The sequence below is a fragment of the Fusarium oxysporum genome, chromosome 8, assembly GCF_000149955.1.
Source record: "Fusarium oxysporum f. sp. lycopersici 4287 chromosome 8, whole genome shotgun sequence".
NCBI lineage: Eukaryota > Fungi > Ascomycota > Sordariomycetes > Hypocreales > Nectriaceae > Fusarium > Fusarium oxysporum.
Window position 1 is genome coordinate 2,686,032 of NC_030993.1, and position 20,043 is coordinate 2,706,074.

Below are 20,043 nucleotides of genomic sequence, written 5' to 3' on the forward strand. Positions count from 1 at the left end.
ATTCAGCCTCTTTTTCCTCCTGCCTTCTCTTCCCCTTCCTTCCCCTTCCCACTCTTTGCTTTTTCTTTACCTAAACACCATACTACACTACCTATACTACCTTACCTACACTTCACCTCGTGGCCCACCCACGCTATGGAGCCAATTGTCTCACACGATGGTAACTCGATCGACGCCCCAAACAACGACTCTGCTATTTCTGAAGTATTTGGTCATCCTATTCTCGACTTGCATCTTACGCTTTGGGATCTTTTCCAAGATGCTTCCCATTCGAGCCCAGACGCAGATGCTATTGTCTCGCTTTGGCAACCACACAATCACTTGTCAAACGACCAACACCAAGCACCCAGTGGCACTAACGAGACATACCTAAGATGGAGCTATTCGCAGCTGAAAGACAAGGCAGAACGACTCGCCGAATCCTTGGAAAAGTTGGGTTGTCGAGAGGGTATGCGACTAGCCGTCGTTCTTGGCAACTGTGCTGAATGGGGTCTCTTCTTCTGGGCAGCGGCCAGGATTCGCATGGCTTTTGTGCCTCTTGATGCAACCGTTCCTCTAGATGCAAAGAAGGCGATACTATCCGTCAAGCCACAGGTGTTGGTGGCACAAGATGCAGACGGCGCAAAGGCTCTCGACCTTTCTGACGCCCAGATTTCACAGCCCAGTATATGTATACTGTGTGCAGGGAGCGACCTCGATAGCTGGCTCAAGCTGTCTGATCTTCTGAAGCCTACAGAGCAACTAGACTCGACACACACGATCACAGATAGTGTTGACTACAACCAAGACGAAGATCCAGCACTAATCATCTTCACAAGCGGAACAACGGGCGACCCCAAAGGATGTTGGCACACGAACCGCAATCTCATCTCCCAGTGCTGCGACTTTGACCCCGAAGTCAACGCCATGGGACCGTTGAGATGGCTTATCCACACGCCCGTCTCGCACGTCTTCGCCATCAACAACGCTCTTCGCGCATGGCGCTGGAGTGGCACTGCTGTGTTTCCCTCCAAGTCTTTCAACGTGGATGCCACTCTCAAGGCCCTTGTGCAAGAGCAGTGTTCCATCATGTCAGCCACACCCACCCTCGTCAAAGCCCTCATGACACATCCCGGCTTTCCCAGTGCAGATCAACTCGATCTTCGCATTGTCACCATCGGCGGTACGTCCATCGGCGCTGAAGACATTCGACTATGTCGCGAAGGCTTGGGTGCCCAGATGGCCATTCAAGTCTTTGGCATGAGCGAGGGCGCTCCCATCATCACCTGGCAGCGACATGACCCTGATCTGGTAGACGGCTGGCATCCTGGTGTTGGCAAGGTTCTTCCAGGGGCGGCAGTGAGGATCTGCCGGCCCGAAACACGGGAAATACTACCTCGATCGGAGATCGGAGAATTGCACATTGGCGGGACATCTGTCATTACGAAATATTTCAACAGGGGTGCTGATGGGTCCATGTACACTGATGAAACGGGCAACTGGTTAGCCACTGGAGACCAAGCCAGGATCGACGAAAAGGGCGTCGTGTATATCCTTGGCCGATACAAGGATTTGATTATTCGTGGCGGAGAGAACATTTACCCTATCAACATCGAGCGGAAACTCCAGCAACTCGATGGCTTGCAGGTAGGTTGAACATAAATCCATGCATTCCCTGTAACTAACTCTCCAACAGGTTCAAGTCATCGGAGTGCCAGACGATCTGGCTGGTCAAGTCCCCGTTGCTATCGTCGTTTTACCCGAAGACATGACTAAAGCGCAAGTCATGGAAAAGGCAAGGAAAGCCGATCAACGCTATGCCCTCGACAGCGTTTACACACTACAAGAGCTCCAACTAGAGAGGCTTCCGTTGACAGCTCTCGGCAAAGTCAAGAAACAACAGCTCAAGGCGCGAGTGTTGGAGCATCGACAAGCGAACAGCGCAACCAAGACTCAACTCAGCAATGGAGCATCGCCACCACCCTTCGTCGACAAGTTGCTTGGCATCTGTGAGCAACTAACTGGTACTCGGCCCTCGGTAACGGAGAGTTTCAAGTATCTCGCCGACAGCATTACTTTGCTGCGTTACTGTGATCATGTTCTTCGTATCTGTGGCCAAAGACTCTACCTGCAAGACTTCGTCGAGAACGATACTATCGAGAAGCAAGCGCATCTTCTATTGTCTCGAAAGGTACAACAAGCTCGCCTTGTCATTACCCCAGAAGTCCCCAAGTATAATCCGCCCTCGTCCAAACAACAAGCTCGAACCTACACCTCCAGCTCTGGGTTTACGAGTACCCCTGACGAAGAGAAGGACACGTTCTTTTTTGCCAAGCGAGCGGTAGTACGTGCAGGCTTCTCCCCTTCCGACATCGAAGACGTGCTACCGATAAGACACTCGCTCCATCGGACGGCGATTGGGTCACGACCGCAGTCCTACCACAATCGCATGGTGTTTCGGGTCTGCAACGTTGCGCAGCATCAGATTCTGCGCGCTCTTCAAAAGGCGCTGGACTCGAGACCGATGCTCAGGACGATTGTGTTCCCTGCCTCGAATCGTGTTCCGTTCCACGCTGTTCTTGTAACCAGTCCTGCACTAGTTGATCAGCTTGTTCACGAGGTCGAGGTTGACTCTGAGGATGATGCGTGGAACATCTTCAGAGATGATTCTTCACAGGCTCATTCGTCGCCTTTTATGTTTCAAACTGATGTTGTGAGAACCATGTCAGATGGTCAGCTGTTTCTGAGTTTCACGTTCAATCACTCTGTTATTGATGCGCTTTCGATTACTCAATGGTACCACGAGCTCGACCACTGGATCCAAGACATCAACACCGATATCCCAGCCTTGACCCCATTTCGATTATTCTCCGACCTTTTCACGCAGTATGAAGACAGCGAGCCTGCGCGAAGGAACATCGTATTCCATACACGCAAACTTCGCGGCATCTCTCGCTTCAGCGGCGCCTTGTGGCCACCTCAGAAAGCCTCTGGCCTGTTGATTGCAAACGACGAAGGCTCGCCGCTTGCAAAAGAGCGTCGCCAGGTTCGTGATAAAGTCTGGAATGGCAAATGGGATTCCCGCGCACACGAGCTCCAATACCCACGTTCTGGTCGAGTCCTTGCATTGTCGGGTCTCACAAAACTACAGGATGAGCAAAACATTCATCCGTCACTGTTCACCAAAAGTGCCATAGTACTGTTCAATGTTCTCCAGACTGGTTCATCCCATGCACTGCTCAATGTCTGGGAGAGCGCACGCTCTTGGCCTTTCATTCCCAGGTGGATGGACAAGCTTCTTCCGCCAGCAATGAGTATTGACGGCCCTACCGTTCAGTGGGTGCTGAACATGACTGAAGTCGCCCGTAGCGAGACTGTGCTCGAGTTCCTCCAGCGCATGTTGGCTGAGAGTGAAGAGACAAAGGAACACGAACATGTTCCCTGGAACAAGGTTGTTCAAAACCTCAGTGACGAGGGGCCAGCTGCAGAAGATGCATCATTCAGACAGTCTTTCGTCTGGGATGTTTCCCTTGCCATGAGTCTTGCAAAAGGACCTCAATCCCATTTCACTTCTCTCGAGCCCATTGCTCGCTATGACTGGCCTGACTGGTGAGCGAGCCCAAGCCTTTCTAAATGTGGACCTACAACTAACACGTTGGATAGTGGATTCTTCTGGAACGCGTTTATGATCGATTCAATCAACCTGTATTTTATTGCTTCTTGGGACACGGCGCAAATGAACGACAAGGAAGTCGAAGGGCACTGCGATGCTTTGTCCGATGTAATGAGAAAACTGTGCGATGAAGGTAACTGGGACAAGAAGTTGAGCGATGTGTTTCGACTATGAGTAATGATGGGATCACAGATGGGAATAGGAAGGCGTTGTCCGGGATATGGTATTGAGCGTGATGCTTCGACTATATGGGAGTTATGACAGGTATCATGATGGGGTCACGGCAGAATATTGGGAGGCGTTGTCAATGTCTTTGTTGTCATTAATTTCCTAATCGTTTACATTTTGAAGCCCAATTTCATGTCGATTTGTTCTATCCAGGCACCAAAGGGCAAGTCTACGCCCCTTAAACACCAATCCTATACATGTCTAGACCTGATTAAGGAAAGCACACCTCAACAACTACCGTGTTTCTTATTACACAAAACAGCCATTCAATCCTCTCAAACTTTACGGTCCCGACTCATAGAAGTATTCTCCGAACTCTTAGAGTTCCGTTTCCAGTATGAAGGGTGCAGAGGACTCACTCCCCGGTTCGGATCAGCCTGGAACGTTGTCAATTTTCTGAGGCGCGCAGCCGTGGTGAGTGGTTCAGGTACCGTTTCGGGAGCCCAGAGGTCGCATTCCTCCCGATGTATTTGAGTCCCATCTTTCTTGCTAAAAGCCACAGCATCACTGACGATACCCATGACTGCAAGGACGATAGAGGAGCGAAAGTTCCCATGACAAAGGACATAAATCCACTCAGCTTTAAGCTCATCAGCAGTGTTATAGTCCTTCTTGGGGATAAACCTCTTGATCTCATCGTCCATGAGAGCAATAGCTATGTGGATAATTCCGCAGTCTGCTGCTGGACTTGCTGGGCTCAGTTGAGGTTCGAATTCATTGTAGACATGCAAGAGAAAAGTTGACAAGGCGGAGAAGACCAGCCAAATCTCGAAATTTGAATCCTTGATCCTCAGAGCTTCCCTTTTCGTCTTTTCTGATAGTCAAGTGACGTGTCCAGAGCTTGTCCTTGTTGTTGGGGCGCTTTATGGGAATTATACACCCGCATAGCATCTTGGGTAACTTGCCACACGTCCCCATATCGGTTTGAAGACGAAGTTCCAGAGCACTAAGACGGCGACTGAGTGCTTGTAGATGGCTTTCCGCGAGAACTGGGTGATACTCCGGTCGAAGCTGGGGAAGTATGCGACCAACAACAACATCAAGCACGAGGTCAACTGCAGGTCTCAGAACTTCAACATCAGAAGTCACACTGTTCGGCTGTATTCGAAGCATAAGATCCCAAAACAACTTGGTTGAAAGCCAAAGATTTTCATATCGAGCTTTGACATCGTCCATCTTTTCACACTGATCATGAGGCTTCTCTGGGAACTGCGGTCCTGGGACGTTGAAGTCTCGAGAAAAGTAGCCTGCGATCTGTGAGCGAAACTCTCTAACACTGAGCAGTTGTAGGTCTTCAGGGCCACCGAACATACCCGCTGGACTGGTAATCCTCGATTCAACTAGCTGTCTGAGACTTTGGCTTACTGCTTCCGGGGAAGAAACAGATCGAGCTTCCTGGGTTTCCATATTTCGCTCAGAGCTCTGGGCCGGCTGGAGCGATTGTTCTACTGGGTGTCTAAGATCTGGACTAAAATAACCAGCATCAGTTGAGCGAGGCTCGGATACATTGGGCAGTCTAGAGTTCTCGGAGGAGCCAAACATAACTCGTGAACTCTCGAATCTCGAATCGATGGATTCTGTGTGAGGTATACTCCCAGTCTTCGAACTAGGACGAGATCCCGACGCACTAGGAGTGCCTCCCCAAAAGCTAGGTCTAGAGTTCATTTGGAATCAGGCTTGGTAGAAGCTAAAAGTGATGGTTTCGGAGGGTGTTGGGAGAGGGGATGGTTGAGAAGTTCAGACGGAATGGACTCAAGACTTCTGTAACCTTAGACTTTCTGGGAGTGCTTGGCTTGGTGGACTTTGGAGACTGGCGATTCAACTCTTCACTCATTTTTTAAGGAATTTGGGTTGGGTTAAAGTCCTTCTGGGCAACATGTGTTGGGAAAGGGGGAAGTGTAGGAAGTGTAGGAAAGGTTATGGCGTTATATAGCCAAAGAGTGAGAATTAGCCTTGCAATCCTATATAAACCTATGAAAGTGAATTGTGAGTGTTTCGGGCTGGACAAAGACTCGTGACCTCGGATATGATCGATCAGTTTAGCATCCTAACTTGTCCAGGTGAACCCGACCCTGCATCAAAGAACATCAACCACATCAATATTTCTACCATACGTTCATACATAAATCATCTTCACAGCTGAACTAGTTTCATATTCCTAGGACATGTCTGATCTTTTAACTTAATCCTCAAAGAGCAGTAGCCGATGCATCTATTGAACAAGAAGCAAATTCACCACACCCTCTCCATGTTCAGATCCTTTGTTCAAAGACCCTCCCGCTCACACTCCCGCTGTTCCCGTTCTTCACGAAACCGGAGTTGTATAAGAATCTTCAGCCCGCCAACCTAAAGTATCTTGGTGCTTCATTCACACCAACAACTTCTACAACAGGGGTGAAGTTTTTGTTTGCTTGTAGGCCTCCCATTCACGACCACTGCCTCTATCACGCCTATCTGAATTCCAACAAGCCTCCAAAAACTTCTTCTCTATACTCTCTCAAAACTATTCAGTATTTCCATCGCCAGTATGAGTCATCCCAGTGGTCGCGAGCACTACCACGAGCCTCTTCCCCTACGTTCAGGCACCCGGCCATACCGTGCCCTACTCTTCTCGCAGCGTCCTCGCGACAACAGGCCTGAGCCCATTGATCTCGGTTCAGACTCCAACTTCGACCACTTCGTAAGCCCTGTTATTTATGTATCACCTCCGGGTCCTACCACTGCAGAGATACAAGCAGCGATTAACGCAGAGTTCGGCGCTCTGATAGGAAACAGCGAGCAGCCTCGGGGAGAAGAGTTCCTACAACAGAGGGCTCGCCTGCGTCCTGTCCCAAAGATTGAGCGTCCTTCGGTTAATATCCTTGAACCTCCTTCTCGGGGATCTAGGGCACTTTTATCTTCAAGCTGTGGAATACTGCCGTCTAAGGGTAGCTCATCACCGACTTCAAAATATCATACTCCGGCTCGAGTTCGAAAAAGCTTTCCTAGAACGCTAGACATTGGAATGGCAAATCAATTTGAAGAACCTCCCTATGGAAGCAGCTCATCATCGTCTCAGTCCAGTTCAGTGTCTTCATCAGACAGCGACAGTTCCGTTCTATGTATGCGTCCGACAGAGCGCATTCCCCTTCTCCCACCCACTCCCAGATCACCAAATGTTGATGCCGTAAGGCCATTTGATACGCTGCAAGCTATAGCTCGACATCCCTACAGACGCAGTTCGTACTTGAATGACCGGTACGGTTATTCGACTGCAGAGGAGCACAGGCCATTCGAGGAAGACACCAGGGAGACATGGGGTGGTGCATGTCTCGACTGTTTGTGCTCCAGTGTCTTGTTTGTGTTATTTATTTTCGTTATCTTTTCGTATGCTTGCATCGTGCTTTTGCTCTTCCGCAACTGGTCACGTACATAGCGAGCAGGGGATCATGAGTTTAGAATTTGGAGTTGGGTTGGGCAGGTATGTGCATAGCAAAATGGGCATAATACATCGAAATTGCGTGGCGTTTGGTATGTATTGGGGCTTATCGGCATTTGAAGCTCTCCATTAATATAGACGGATCTGACCCATTAGAACTGCAAGGTAACAACTAACAAAGTGTATTTGACTTGACCGATCAGGGCTACTATCTTGTGAATGAGCAAGCATCTAAGTACATTGTGCTGATATGTCCACGGGTATCAAGCGCTGCAGCGCATGCTTCCCAATTTACTACTTGTACATGTTGCCAAATTAACATTAGATTTCTTCCTCCTCTTGATCTATCGCTTGTTCTCGTTTCCCGGTGCTAATCTCCACGCCCGCAGAGGTAGACTCTGGAGATGCAACACCTTTGGCTTGATGTACCAGAAGAAAGTTGCAGCACCAAACAGGACACATAATATGTTCACTGTATAGTATCCGTCGTGGATCATGTGGCATGTTCCGCCACCAGCCTCACATCTCTCCTTCTCAGACTGTACAGCGCATGAGAATGCATCTTTGATAAGTGTGCCCTTGATTGTCGTGGCATCTGATTTGCCAGGCTCGCACGTAGCCACAGTGAAGCTGTCAACGAGCCGGAGTACGAAATATCTAGGGAATGTGCCGCCCAGATTGCAGACACTACAAATTGTTAGCTTCGTAGCCGCGACATATGAGTCCGGTGTTACTTACGTTGCAAGGAGAGTCATGTAAGTGCCGCCAATGACGGGGTCAGACACCCGGGCATGGAAAGCAGAGACAGCGACAAACATGATTGTGTTTGTGAATGTTGAGAAAAGGTGTTCAGCGATAACCACCAACAGATACCATGATGTAACTCCTTCATCAGGGAAAATAGCGACAACGAATTGGGCGGAGAGAGCAGCAACAAGTCTGCCCACAAATCCCCAGCACCAAAGGCGCATCGGTGTATACTTTTGCGACCACATTCCGGCATAGTAGCCCAGACCAATCTCGAATGGGAAGTCGATGAGAACCGTCAGCGCCATGTTGTCCTTGCCAAAGCCCTTGTCGAGGAGCTTCAAGTTTGTAACGCCGTCGTTAGCCTGGAAGCCAATCTTGGCAATCAGATGAACAATGATAATGGTCTGGACGTTCTTGAGCTTGAGAATACCCCACATGATGCGGTAGACATCCCAGACACCATCTTCGTTCTGCGACTTGTCCTCCTTCTTCAAAAGGCCGAGTCCAACGGTGACAATGATGTATGACCAACCCCAGAACTTGAGATATCCCCCTAGTGAGAGAAGACCATCATCTGAAGGAACTGCCCTGAACCACTTGTTGGCAAAGTCAGCAGCATTGAAGGCGAGGAAAACAGTGTATGACATAAAGTGGCCAGCAGTGAGACCAACAGTCTGCGCAGTTGAAGCGTATGATACGTTTCCAGGCGTCAGGAGAGTGAGCGCCCAGCCGTCCACAGCGATATCTTGGGTGGCGCACATGAGGACGAGAAAGAACCACCAAAGCATAAACGAGAACGCTGTCATGCCGCCAGGCTTACCGGCGGAGGCCATCATGTCTTCCACATGGGATCCCAACCAGAGCATGCCGAAGCCGGAGAGAAACTGAATCGGGACGATCCATGTCTTGCGCCGACCAATCTTGGGACTCCAAACAGCGTCCACGAAAGGACTCCAGAAGAGCTTCAGAGAGTAAGGGTATGAAGCAAGACTGAAGATACCAATTTCACTGTACGACATATGGTTCTTCAGCAAAAAAGGCACAGAGCCTGTGGCCAAGCCCATGGGGATGCCCTGCAAGAAGTATAGAAGTACCAAGAGGATGATATCTGGAACTTTGATGAGCGCGGCTTTATGAGAGGTGTGATTGAGCCCGGAATAGTCATATCAGGCTCCCACAGGCAAGGGAGAACAAAGAGAGTCCAGCCTGGAATCAACTACCAGGTAATACGTTTATCCTCAGTCAGTAAATCAACAGGCGTGGCAATCTCTACTCCGCTGCTCATTTTGCCGTTGCCGTTGAGGTGACCGTTTCCATTCGCATCCTCTGCTTCTGTCTTGATCGTCAGGGGCGGCCGGGCGGGTTTGTTTTGAGGTCGTCGAGCCCTGGCGGTCATAGGGGCCAAGAGTAACGGAGAGTCGAGACTACGGCGCGTACAGTATAAAGGAGTGGTAGTACCGTGGAAGGATGTAAAGGGGGGTTGAACGAATGCGACGAGGCGTCAAAAGCGTCAAAGTCAGATGCGGGTGGGTTCGAGATGTCTTGTCGTGACGTATAATATGGAGAATTTCAAGGATAGGGGTTGTAAGTTGTGTAAAGCCAAGAAGTAGAATTCGAAGAGAAGTGAAGAATAATGTTTGAGTGAGTGAGAGAATGTAGTTGAAGGAATGAAGAAGAAATGGAAGACCTGTATTTGTCAGTTCCTGGAGTACTGAGCTAGGTAGGTACCAGTAAATCTGAAGCGGGCCTCAGATGTAGAAGGTCACTACTGGCCTGCGTTTCGGATACGGTTTGGCGGATAAAAAAAAAGGGAACCTAGCAGGCTCCCGCTACCGTGGCCTTTAATGGTGAAATATGATTGGACTATTTCCTGAAGATGGATCTAGGATCTTGAATGGGGATAGGTAAGGACGATTATTCTACCTGGCCTTTTTGAAAAGCTTCAGTGGCGACAGATATCGACTACGTAAGAGATATCTCAACTGGACGTAACGATAACGGTCGGAATATTCGTAACCCTCTAAGAAAAAAGTATCCAAACCGTTGAAATACCTAAACTGATCCTGAACCCAACAAGGTGCCACGCTCACAAACCGCTGCGTGAACCTAGCAGATCCAAACCCCAAAAGCCAAGGACTCTTCGGAACTCGCATCTTTCCAGAAGAGGAAGCGCGTCAGGGGTTTGGCTGCTGATGATGTTCCGGGGTCACAGCCAATAAGAACAAGTCCGATCTGTCACTGGGGGATGACTTACAGATGGAGACCAAGACATTGGTTGACAGAAATGCTAACAAGGGTGCAGTAGCAATGGTATCATTACACGGAGACTGGATAATTTGCTAAACAAATATTTAAAACTTCCATGAATATACCTCACTTTGGCCTGTGATTTGAAGGTTATTAGAGATCACATGGTCATTCCATTCGATGCTAGTCAAAATTTGGAAACTTGATGACTCTTATCTTATCGTCCCCCCAGTCACAGCTTCAACCAATGGTAGCCAGGGAACCATTTGTTTATAAACAGACTGTAATAAAACAACATCATCAGCAACCTTACTCACCATCTCTTCATCCCATATACACTGGACAAACATGTCATCCGAACCAACTTCTCCAACCAATAGCGAACTCCTTGATCAAGAGATTATAGCGCTTAAAGAACAAGGCTAGTCGTTGTACACAATGGCGCATCAAAACATGATCTAATGCATTCAATAGCCGCTGCTTTGCGCAAGTCGCTCAAAATCGAAACATCAACAATTCTTGCTGCGCCCTCGACACAAGCTTTTCTCGTCCCATCTAAGAATTCTCTATCATCTCGGAATATCCCATCCCGTACGAAACTACTGAGCGAAGCCGACAAACAGAAAGCATATAACCAGCAATGTCTTTATCGTATAGGCAGCTCTGTCACTGCTTTTAAGGTCCAAGACCCTGATCCCAACGCAGTTGACGGAGGGCATGTCCTTGGCTTGCGCTTCGAAGTCATGTCGAAGAGCCAATTCCTGCTCCCTTACTATGTCATGCTCAACAGGCCCTACTTCAATTCCAAATACCTGCGCATCCACCGAAATACTCTGCCCTCTGCGATACCCATAGCCGGCTTGGCAGCCCGTTATCTTCCGGCACCACGGCCGGAGAGCGACAAGTCTCCCCAGCAGAACCTCGATCGTTTCGTCAGAGCGCTTCGAAGAGAAATCGTGCGTTATCACAACCGACTTGGTGTCTCTGCGGACCTGCGTCGAAGCCTCGGATTGCACGATAGGATGGACGATACGGTTCTGCCTGATGACATTGTCGAGGTTGGAATAGCTGATATCGAGGCCAAACAGATTCGATTCTCTTGGGCTGATGATCGAAGTGGCAGAGTTGTCATGGATAATGACGGAAGGGTTGTCAAACTTATGATGTTTGGCAGAGACGGCCGTGATTGGGAGACAACGAAGGAGCTCTACGGAAAGTATGAGCGAATCGAAGATGTGGCCAAAACCCTTCAGGCATATGTCAATGGTTGAGATCCGCGGTCAACGACAAGTCATCTTGGCCATCAACTAGATTTTGGTGTGACGCACTGAGCTCCCCTTCACCAAGGCTTCAAGTACGAAGAGGGATCTGCATGATACGGTATGCTCGGATCAAAGGTGATCTGCTTCGGGAGTGGGATCGATATGCACTCAGCGAGATACAATCACTACTTTGCATTACAGCAAATCGAAGTAGCCGTTATCGCCGCCCCTTCAAGCAATAGGTCCTTCGATACCTTGAGAACGCAGCACTAGAGAAGCGGTGTCAGGAGGGGTATGATACAGTACAAGCCACAAGGATCACAATGCATTGCACATACCTATCAACCGAGGAAGGGCATTACGATGCTTGCTACCTACCGGGGGCCTGGTATTGTCGACGTGTTGCGCTTGAGACACCTCGCATGGGCTGTTGAACTGTCGGTGTGTCAGCAAATATGGGCAACAACGCCAACTCAAGCACCAGGTTACACGGAGTAACACGATGCTTGATTCACCGACAAGACTGGTCACTTTGTTGCGTGGATAAATGCGCTATTGAGAATCCGAATAAGAGAATATTTCGAGTCTCAGATCCCTGGAGTCGTGGTGGGACTCTGCCCTGTGCGATAATGCTTCAGTATCACCAAGATAGATAGCTCAATTGATACATGGCCAGACGTATTTCTAGTCAGTTGCCTTGTGCCCACTATCATTACAGTAGAATGAGCGGATCCTGAACTTTCGGCACGATGACTTGCACCATATCAACAGAGGCCAATGCCAATAGGTGAGGTTTGGTAAATATGCCGTGGGCCATGAGAATCTCTTCAATGGAGCTGCGCTTGGACACATCTCATGGCAATAAATACAAGTTAGCCCTTTGACAACTCATGCAAATCCCACATGCCGTGCTTCAGGTGTTGGCAGAATCTTTTGGTCTAGCATGGTTAGCAAGCGAACCGTAAACAAGACAGCTGACATACCTCAATCTTTTCCGTGCGCACTTATCCCTCCGTATTCCTCCGTTGCAGTGTTGGTGATTCTCCCGTGTTCACCAATCTAACGGCTTCTTTGCCGTCAGTGCAGCCCCGGAACCAAGTGGTTCATCCCTCTCCAACCTAACCCCAGTCTCATCATCCAAGATGCTCCTATCTATCTTCCACATAGCGACTTGCTCATCCACAATCTTCGTCCATTTCCTCACAAGTGGATGCGCATCAGCCACATCTGAGAACACAACATCTTCGGCCCCCATAGCTGGAGTGACTTCATATTTCCAGTTACCATCTTCGGACCAATACTCAGGCGTGAACAAGCCTTGTGTACTGAGTTCTTCGCGTGCTTGTTTCAGGAGTTCGGCGATCTTGGAAGAATCTACTTCGTTAAGACCACGAACCGCTTCGTTGATGCCTTCGAGCAAGCCCAGAGTTTGACCTGCTCTCATGCCAACGCTTGCGCCAAGACTGAATCCCTCGTCAAATCCAGCTTGAAGACTGCTTTCTTTTGAAACGGTAATACCCTCGCGGTATCCAGCAGTTGTGTGCTCTGTTTGCAAACGGCGAATATCTGAGGGGTGTGATGTTGCTGACTCATCGTCATGGCGAAATTCAGTGGGAGATGAAGGTCCCGAGCCAAAAACGTCGTCTAGAGCATCATTGCTGACTGCAGTATCAGCTTGAGATTCGTCCTGAGGGCGAGCAGTATATGCCTCGTCAATCATTTGCTCGACTGGTTGAAAATGCATGTTTGACATTGAAAGTGGTCAAGGTTTAGGGTACGTGGGTTGAGTTTTGATAAAGATTTATTTGACGTCGTTTGAGTGGGACTCTTTGGGTGGCGCCAAGAGGTAAAAACCCCTTGTATCTGCAGAAACCTGGAGGATGATCGGTCTTGATATCTTGGGCTTATGAGCTGTCCATGTAAGAGGTCAGTTTCAAAGATGAAGGCCTTATTCTTGAAATTTTCACATGAGGTCGTGCGCTTGAAGCTTCTGAACCTGGAATAACCCGATACTCTGAAAAATGGCATGTTAAACTGGGGAAAGCTTGGTAATCATCATTCATCATGGCTAATCCTGTTCTGCCAACCTGCACATACTACGAAGGATCATAACGTTTACTATCCTGGCCAAGTACCGAGACACTATCCAGACAGTATCATCATTCTAAGAAGCGACCGCTTGCTCACCAGCATGTGCAGGCATCCTTCCCTCGGTGTTCAACGGCTGTAACATGTGATATTTCTCGCGGAGATAATCCTTCTGATTTTCTCTCATCAACCCCAGATCTAGCAAAAAGTTGACCACGTAAAGAAAGTCCTTGACATGTGGTCTCAGTCCATCCTCTGCTTGGTTGTGCCCTGAAGGTAGAGCGAGCACGTCGGCAATTGTGCTGGCGATCTCAAAGAGCTTTTGTATGATACCGCTGCCTTGCGTCGCTATACTCACAATACTATCCAACTGCCCGACCAAGCTGCGGAGTTGTATTGATAATCGAGACGCCGGGAACTGCAGCGATAGGCCTTCGTGGGTCGTATCTGAAGACCCTGAACGCAAAAGTCCTTGCGAGAGCGCTAATTGCCAGAGCAACGTGCGAAGCCAGAGTCTAGTGATGAAGAGATCCGCACGCTGTAGTTCTGTGAAACCTGCGTGTCCCTCGGAATGCATCCTTGCCTCGGCCGCTGCAGCATTCATCTCAGCTTGGTCAAGTTGCACTTGCTTGCTTTCAATCCACTGCACCGTCAACCCGCCGATTGCACCTCTTTGAGACTGCCAACATGCGAGGAACGTCTCATCCAAGGTTAGGAAGAGTTCTATTAGGCAGTTGAAGCCCACTCGAATATGTTCTGGTGTAGAAGAGTCCGGTGCTGAAAGATTGGTGTGTAGAGGCCCCATGATACTGGGGTACCCATCAGCGATGGTAAGGAACCTCTCGTGGATGTAGGCTTCCCAATAGACTTGCTGGAATCGGGCCATAGGATATGGTGTCCGAGTAGGATCTGGTAATGTGCGCTGGTGAGCCTCCATGATCTGAATTAGTGATATAGCCTCCCGGATGAAGCTGAAACTTCGGTCGAGTCGAGGCAGTCCCATAGTTGATATCTCGAGGTAGATGCACGTCACGATGCGCTTGATGTTGTGAGGCATTACCTCATCTACACGTCCTGGTCCATGGGAGCCAACGGCAGCACGATGTTGTGCTTCGAGACTATGATATACCAGGTTGTTTATTTGCGCCGCTACACTACCATGTGAGTTGTCCGCGGTTTGTGATAGAAATGTTGTAACAGCTGCATAGGCGTATATCAGAGCTGCATCCTCGAAGTTGTGATGCATCATTGATATTGATCTGACAATTTCATCAGGAGTGATGGCAGGGCTGAAAGGATATACGACCTTCTCAAACTCGGGCAGCAACGAGTGAAAGAAGCCTGTGGTGTATGCCTCAGAGTTTGGCGAATAGGGGCCTGATATCACCGAACCAGGGCTACTCCCTGGCGGCCACTCACTAGCCGCATGAGGCGTTGAGTGAACTGCCGAGGGGGACACAGAAGCGCTTGGCGAGAGTGCATTTGGCTGTTGGTGCTGGAGGTTTGCTTCTCTGGCCTGGGCTACAAGACGCCCGCGCTTCGGGTTCTGACGTTTCCTTGGGGCAGTGGATCTGATGCATTGCACATCAAACTGGCGGCATGGCGAGCAGGGGTTTCCATCATCGCACTTGACCTTGCGTACTCGGCAGCCATGGCAGGCGGGCATCGCGAAGGGGCAATCGTATCAGATAGTGCAGAGGTCGATATAAGAAGTTACAAAGAGTGGAGGTCAATGTCTGTCTGTCTGCCCCGGAGACAAGGCGCGTTTAGTTTAGCATGGAACAGATGGGGTCACGTCTGAGAGCCGAGCTAAACGCTTGTGGAAGGCAGACAGCATGAGTCACGTGAAGGGAGCGAGCATCGTCATATACTGGTATGTGGCTTACAGTTGAATGCCAGAATAGCAATTGAAGCTATTCATTTAGTAAATTGTCATGAGCGATAGTCTTATAAGACACTTATTAGCTGTCAAATAGTGATTGGAATAGTGGTGGAGTTCTCTGTCGAGCTAGGTGCTATAGATAGCTGGGCTGTAGTTTGAGCCGTTGACTCGCGTTTAGCAAGGACATAGCCAGATAGCACGCTCCCCTGATTCTAATTCTAATTCCGATTCTGATTCTGACTCTCAAACTCTTATACAAAGTTTATGGGACGTTGCGTCTCCTAAACTTAAAGTAAATCAATATTGCGAGTCATTGACATGAGATCTTGAACACGATAGGCTGCTGGATGGTTGCTCCTCATGCACATTGCTTTTTGGTGGTAGATCTCGCGTACATGGTTGGTGCAGAGATAGCATGAACCTGATTTAGACCCTTGAGTTCATGAGCAAGCATGAATGTCACTCCGAGTTAGATATGTATGATTCGGTTTGTTCATGAGCTGAAACTGAACTATCTTTGGTCGATGCTGGCGATGCTGAAAGCTCAATCAAGGTTGGCCGATATTCCTCTTATCGTAATGAAAGATCATATTTCACATGATCTCATTAACCAATTGTCCCTTACAGGACTGTTTATAGCCGGAGACATTAACCCGAGGTTATTAACAAGGCGGTGTCCTGATATTGAAACATTATCTACCCACATCATGCAAATATTGCTCAGTCTCGACTTGTTTCATCCAGCACCGCATAATATGTACTGATAAACCTCCTATTTCAATATGTCGTAGCTTGCAACACCCTTGGTGCAACATCATACACTGTACATAGTCACAAATCGCCTGGCAGGGTTGACTTGTTGGGAAATATTCTGGAAGTGTAACCCAACAGCAAAAGAACCCACAGGCCACAGCAACCATGTTTCTTTTACGAGCCTCGTTGTTCAAAGCGGATCGTGTCCAATCTGACATCTCGGCCGGTAGTGGTACGGATACACATCACGTCCCTAGAAAAATAACAGGCGGTCTGGGATGCATAGTTCATCTGTCATGGGTTTTTCTCCATCACGGGCTTCCAAACCCTATTCCAGATTCTCAGCCAGCACACAATTTTCCTTCGCCTACTGTCATCAACCTTACAGGTGGACGCAGTTTTGATCCTGAAACCCTGCAATTCCCCCGGCAGCAATACCAGCTAGGCCAGTCCCAGTAGCAAAAGAAGCTAACTAGCTCGTCGGCACCGGAGCCACGGTTCTGAGTCTGACGCTGCCGCGGTCCGGGGGCTACGGGGAATGTGATCCCTGCGTCCGGACAGGACACGCCTGGGTTGCGTTGGGCTCAACTCGTGCTAGACAGCGTGTCTGTACATATGGATGTTGTTTGCCAATGACTTCTGACTTAGACAGAGAAGCGGTCGACTTGTGATGTATGTATCCGTAAATCACACCCCCAGCATCTTGTTTGCAACGTCCGTCCCTTTTTTTCGTCGCGGCACTTGCACGGCATCTGTCGAACCCCCAAACCACCTTCAGTTCAGGTTTGCCTCTGATCGCATGGCGAGCAGGGATTCATTTGCAACGGTCTAGCACATCCTATCGAGAAATGAGCACCACCGCCCCGGGTGATCTGACTCTTTCGGTTCCATGTACCGTGGAATTAAGGAACCCACCCACCACAGTCAGGGTCGGGGTGGGAAAATAAAGAAAGGGAAAAAAGGAGGACGGGTATGATGGAGACTGCACCATTTGGTTCTTAGTTAGGATTCGGAATTTCAAAAAGACTAAGACAGGACCGTCCTCATGGAACGCACTCCGATTGGCGATGTCATACCCTCAGACCCTTCTTCATCAACGAGCGCCGTTTAGAAAAAGTCTTTCGTATTTCCTGTACGGAGCACCCTTGTCCAGATTGCTGTTTGTTTCTTGCCAGTGACATTATCAATGACCGAGGTGAAACTCGTTAGGCTTGAACTGCTCAAATAATACAGTAGGGAGAACGTCTTGAGCACGTCCTGTCGTCTGTCAACTTGGAGGCTCGCGTGTAAGAGGATGGCCCCAGAATGCCAATCTTGACGTGTCGCAGTTGTTTGCCCCCAAACCTGTCAAATGTCGGAGGAATAATACCTTACCCTTACCCATAACCACCCATGCCTTGCTTCACTCTGCTTCACTTCACTTCACATAGCTAACCGTACTCGGGAAACCTTCCTTGCCACTTAGACAATCCCAATCCCCGGAACCTCATGAACAGTATCCGAGCGATCGGCAGAGGCACGGGGCCGTGGACCTGGGATGGTTTAGCAGGTTACAAGGCCAAGCAGCAGTGTTGCCGTTGGTGCGATGCCATGCGATGCGATGGGCAACGGAGGATGGTGGGAACTCAAAACTCCAGACGGTCGTTGGTATTTACTCCCGGTTGGCTACCTCGTCTCGACTGACTGGCAGGGCCGTGACAGGCGGCTGGTGCCCCCGGTTGAAATAATAACGTGGTCATGACCGTAGCCCGGGAAATGAACTGGCTCGTGCGAAGGAGATTCTTGGCTAGGCGATGGGTGAAAGTCTGGAAGTGGAAGTGGAAGAGAAAGGGGTCTTGTAACAGTAACTACAGGCACTGCAACATGTTGCATCAATTACACGATAACCTGCAACATCAACATGGTTAGCATGACAGAGCTGGAGACTCTGATAGACCAGCTCAGCTAAAGGCTAGGGCCAACCCGAAGCGGTGGGCATACAGACGTCACTTAACTTAGATTGGGAGACAAAAATCGATGCAACACGGCCTGAAGAACCGGGGAGACGTGTACTTACTTGACGCTCTTGTGCAGCAGCGCAGCTGGTGCGGTGTGGTATGACATGGGATGGCGAGAGGTCGCGAATACGCTTTTACTTCTGTTGTAGGTATTGTATTGTCGGTATGTACAGTACAGTACAATACAGTACAGTAATCTTGTAATCTCTAAGTATTGCTTTTTTGTTTGAATCAATGTTTTTGCCTTTGTGTTAGTCAGTAATTAAATGGATTGACTTTTTTTTATCCTTTGTTGTCTCCCTGTTTTTGATCTTGTCTCAACCAGAATGATGTGTCGTTTGGATCAGTGACAGCCATGACGACTTGTCATAATGCCACACCGAGAAATGCCATCATAGCTGAATCGCTCACCGTCCCTTTTTTTCTTATTCTTCTGTGTCTTGGTCTTTGCTTTCTTCCTCCCCTTGCGCCCCAACGTATTAGCGAACTTTTGGTCCCCAAACAGCCCAATGCTCATCGTGGCGTCTCTTCTAGAATTCTGTTTGGAATAGAGGTCCCCAGCAGGTAACATGCCTTATCCTGGTCCCCAAAGCCGCTCTTTTAGTATTCCCCACAAGCCTCCTGGGCTGGTCCATCCACCCATCCATCCATCCATCCATCCCTTCAAGTTTGACAACCCCTGGTCCATATCAAACGCCCTTGATCTGGTTCATCTCGCTCGCCCTGCGTTTGGCAATTCCGATCCCATAGTGCAAACTGGAGAATTTTCTCCTCTCATGTCTGAGGTATCTTCTCTCTCTCATATCCAGATGATAGACACAACGCCACAAACAATGGCTCCCGATCCCGAGCAAACAAAGTTGCCACATCTTGTTGCTAGTCCAGGGCCCGGAAACTTGAGTTGTCCTCCCGACAGTCCAGTGCCAGTGCTAATACCTAGAGGCTCACGGCTCACGGCCCCTGCCGATCCTAGTAACCGTAAACACAAGCACAGGGGGGTATTTGGAAGTTATCAGGGGTGTAGCAGTGCGCTGACCGCCTGGGCAATGACCAGGCCAGACTGAAGTATCGGTGCGTAGGTTAGAAGCCACGCGAGCCTCCAAATTTCAACGGGGGTGCTGGCTGTAGTCTCCCAGAAATGAAATTTAAGACAAATAGGTCCCCGACATAAATTCTTCGTTTCGTGATCAGTATCCCTTTCATTGGTTTTTCATCAATATTCTTCGTTGTTTGTGCGTGCCCTTGAATTCCAGTCGCTCTGCATCTTATCTGCTCTGCCTTTCTCTGCTGCCGCTGCTTTGCACACAATCTGCAACCACTCTATCGTCTCATCAACATATTGTATTGTCTGGATTTCTGGGACAACGAACCTATTTGCGATTCACCAACAAACCAAACAACCACAAAAATCACCTTCAACATGCCTCGCGGACCTTATGACACTACTGGCGTCGCGAAGCCCAGCTGCCCCAAGCCCCCAAAGGGAAAATGCCCCCAGCTCGTTTGCCAACAATAAGACGATGCAAGCTTTGCGATAATACTCTGTCATGAGCCAGCAGACCTCAGGTTAGTTCTCTGACACTCCAAAACTCCCATACCATGTTTTCTAACACTCCTCAGAGTCATGCTGTAAAAACCAAGCCAACATGCTTGCACGAACTGCGCACTGCTTTAGCGATGATGATATCGACTGCCGATCGAAATAAAAGGAACTCATGGGATGACGGTGCTGTGGAGTTATGCTTTCTTCTGTTTTGGGACGGTTC

The 20,043-nt window shown here is 49.0% G+C and overlaps 7 protein-coding genes across 7 annotated transcripts; 3 read left to right on the forward strand and 4 right to left on the reverse strand.

Moving 5' to 3' along the window:
• Nucleotides 1–135: 135 nt before the first annotated feature.
• On the forward strand, nt 136–4,069 carry FOXG_03507 (uncharacterized protein; the record flags this gene model as incomplete). Its single annotated transcript, XM_018381260.1, has 3 exons — nt 136–1,626; nt 1,676–3,588; nt 3,643–4,069. The coding sequence occupies 3 exons, from the start codon at nt 136–138 to the stop codon at nt 3,824–3,826; spliced, it is 3,588 nt and encodes a 1,195-aa protein (XP_018237705.1). The 3' UTR covers nt 3,827–4,069.
• Nucleotides 4,070–4,155: 86 nt separating this feature from the next.
• On the reverse strand, nt 4,156–5,545 carry FOXG_03508 (uncharacterized protein; the record flags this gene model as incomplete). Its single annotated transcript, XM_018381261.1, has 3 exons — nt 4,156–4,694; nt 5,194–5,343; nt 5,509–5,545. 3 exons carry the CDS (start codon nt 5,543–5,545, stop codon nt 4,156–4,158), a joined length of 726 nt encoding a protein of 241 aa, XP_018237706.1.
• Nucleotides 5,546–6,407: 862 nt separating this feature from the next.
• FOXG_18569 (uncharacterized protein) lies at nt 6,408–7,114 on the forward strand (the record flags this gene model as incomplete). The annotated part of the gene is made up of 2 exons (XM_018398697.1): nt 6,408–7,046; nt 7,094–7,114. The coding sequence occupies 2 exons, from the start codon at nt 6,408–6,410 to the stop codon at nt 7,112–7,114; spliced, it is 660 nt and encodes a 219-aa protein (XP_018237707.1).
• A 330-nt stretch (nt 7,115–7,444) lies between these two features.
• On the reverse strand, nt 7,445–9,444 carry FOXG_03509 (uncharacterized protein; the record flags this gene model as incomplete). Its single annotated transcript, XM_018381262.1, has 3 exons — nt 7,445–7,985; nt 8,037–9,177; nt 9,279–9,444. 3 exons carry the CDS (start codon nt 9,442–9,444, stop codon nt 7,643–7,645), a joined length of 1,650 nt encoding a protein of 549 aa, XP_018237708.1. The 3' UTR covers nt 7,445–7,642.
• Nucleotides 9,445–10,584: 1,140 nt separating this feature from the next.
• Nucleotides 10,585–12,367, forward strand: FOXG_03510 (uncharacterized protein). Its single transcript, XM_018381263.1, has 2 exons — nt 10,585–10,716; nt 10,770–12,367. Exons 1-2 carry the CDS (start codon nt 10,644–10,646, stop codon nt 11,564–11,566), a joined length of 870 nt encoding a protein of 289 aa, XP_018237709.1. The 5' UTR covers nt 10,585–10,643; the 3' UTR covers nt 11,567–12,367.
• Nucleotides 12,368–12,608: 241 nt separating this feature from the next.
• Nucleotides 12,609–13,301, reverse strand: FOXG_03511 (uncharacterized protein; the record flags this gene model as incomplete). Its single annotated transcript, XM_018381264.1, has 1 exon — nt 12,609–13,301. One exon carries the CDS (start codon nt 13,299–13,301, stop codon nt 12,609–12,611), a length of 693 nt encoding a protein of 230 aa, XP_018237710.1.
• A 420-nt stretch (nt 13,302–13,721) lies between these two features.
• Nucleotides 13,722–15,311, reverse strand: FOXG_03512 (uncharacterized protein; the record flags this gene model as incomplete). Its single annotated transcript, XM_018381265.1, has 1 exon — nt 13,722–15,311. One exon carries the CDS (start codon nt 15,309–15,311, stop codon nt 13,722–13,724), a length of 1,590 nt encoding a protein of 529 aa, XP_018237711.1.
• Nucleotides 15,312–20,043: the final 4,732 nt, after the last annotated feature.

What these genes read in the sequence shown, in the direction of transcription:
- FOXG_03510 (XM_018381263.1), top strand. Translation starts at nt 10,644, where the DNA reads ATGTCATCCGAACCAACTTCTCCAACCAATAGCGAACTCCTTGATCAA. An exon ending in TATAGCGCTTAAAGAACAAG is followed by an intron (nt 10,717 to 10,769) that starts GCTAGTCGTTGT and finishes TGCATTCAATAG; the next exon opens with CCGCTGCTTTGCGCAAGTCG.